Source organism: Etheostoma spectabile, chromosome 8 (genome assembly GCF_008692095.1).
Source record: "Etheostoma spectabile isolate EspeVRDwgs_2016 chromosome 8, UIUC_Espe_1.0, whole genome shotgun sequence".
Taxonomy (NCBI): domain Eukaryota; kingdom Metazoa; phylum Chordata; class Actinopteri; order Perciformes; family Percidae; genus Etheostoma; species Etheostoma spectabile.
Window position 1 is genome coordinate 16,304,341 of NC_045740.1, and position 1,766 is coordinate 16,306,106.

Below are 1,766 nucleotides of genomic sequence, written 5' to 3' on the forward strand. Positions count from 1 at the left end.
TGCAACCCGCCACAAAACAAAGAAGTTTTAATTAATTTTTGCCCAGTATTTCCGCTTTGTTTGCACACATGGGGGGTGTCAACAAAGACAGATGTAAGTGAACGGACGAGGAGATGAGAGACGAGAGAAAGGGAGTTGTCTCGCAGCGGGCAAGGGAAAATAAAAGGCAAGATGCATCTGCATCATCATAGCAATGTGTTGATAGTGTTGTTGTTTTCTTATTTTAGGTTGGCGATCCAATTGTCTAGTAAAACTTTGTTCACAAATGTTGCTTGAATGTTGTGCGATTCAGAGCAAAAATGAATGAAAACACTTTTAAATGTCTCAAATCAATTCTATATACCAATTTGATCTCAAAACAGCATGTGCTGTCATTACGCACAGGCTTTTATTTGCTTTAAAGCCGTTGGATGGAAACACACTTTCACAAGCTTTATTCACAGGAGTTTTTTTACCAAACTTCAGATAATTTGATTGGAAACACCCTAAAGTAATGCTTTAAAAACATGACAACAATGTTAATACAATAATTGGTGTTGTTTAATGCCATGATTTTTGAGTCACCTTTTTCCTTCACAATGCATCTGATTTGTTTCTTTAGCTCCAGTCTTTCTTCTTCAAGCTGTTCAATCTAGAAAAAAATAAAGCAGTGAGGTGGGAGGTGCTCAGAAAACACACTTGTTATAAAAGCATTGTATAGTTATAACCTTTTTAATTCCACTTTACCTCTTTTGTGAGGACTTGGTTTTCCGCTTTATACTGGCGTTGTCTTAGATCTTTGGCTCGCCTGAACTCAGTCAGATCCACTTCCTGCTTTGGTTCTAGACCTTGTGAGTCAAGAAAATACCAAAAGAAACTAACTTACAATTAGAATTGCATTTCTCCAGGTCAGTCAGTTTCTAAATAGACTGAGATATGGGAATACTTTGATTTATTTATTTATTTCTTAAGAACTGACCTAGTTTTACTCGGAAATCCTCGTTTTCGTCCATGAGGTCATTGATTCTCAGCTCAAGCTGGTTGATCTCTTTGGTCATGGCCTCTGCCTCAAGATCTCTCACTCTAATCTGATTTTTACACTCTTTGATCTCTGCAATGGCTGCTTCCAGACCATAAGTGCCCTGTAACACAGTTACAGAGCAGTGATTAGTCGTCTATCAAAAAGCACGTCCTGTCCTTTCTCAACTTGTATGCTTTTTGGGAAATGAGGATGTAATTAGACATGGTGGAAGACAAACACTTAGCTTGTAGATCCAAAAAGCATTTTGATCACACCATAGTCACAGTAAGTCTATTAAAAGTGACGATAGTCAAGAAGAAAAAACAAACAAACATGTAAGCTTTGCTTCTTGGAAGCCTCAATTAATTTGATATGGATTTAAAAATGATTCGAACTAAGCCAAAAATGCAAAAAACAAAACAAAACAAACAACAAAGAGGAAAGACTTACAGACTCATACTGGCTCAAGCGGTTCGAAGCCTCAATGAGTGCTTTGTCTTTTTCTTCAGCATGAGCTTCCACAAGCTTCAGCGCCCGCACTGCTTCCTCTGCTCTGGTCTCTGCAGCTTCCAGCTTGGACTTCAGTTCTTCCATCTTTCTCTGCTGTATGGCCGATGGAATGCCTTGGACAAAAAAATTAAAATCATTTCTTTAAGTGCCCATATTATGTGTCTCTGGTGCTTACAGACGCATACACACTACGAAAAAAAACTATCCATGCTGTTTTGAGTGATATACAGGTTTCTGAATGTCCTCTGTCTTCAGT

General features: G+C 38.2%; 1 protein-coding gene across 10 annotated transcripts in view; it reads right to left on the bottom strand.

Moving 5' to 3' along the window:
• cep290 (centrosomal protein 290) overlaps nucleotides 1-1,766 on the bottom strand; it is a 40,888-nt gene that overhangs the window by 30,611 nt on the left and 8,511 nt on the right. For all 10 annotated transcript variants that reach the window (XM_032522869.1, XM_032522875.1, XM_032522870.1 and 7 more), the window contains 4 exons: nucleotides 1,451-1,623; nucleotides 959-1,121; nucleotides 727-827; nucleotides 565-631 (listed from right to left, as the gene is read on the bottom strand). In XM_032522869.1, coding sequence (XP_032378760.1) covers nucleotides 565-631; nucleotides 727-827; nucleotides 959-1,121; nucleotides 1,451-1,623 — 504 coding nt within the window. The remainder of the gene's footprint in view (nucleotides 1-564; nucleotides 632-726; nucleotides 828-958; nucleotides 1,122-1,450; nucleotides 1,624-1,766) is intronic.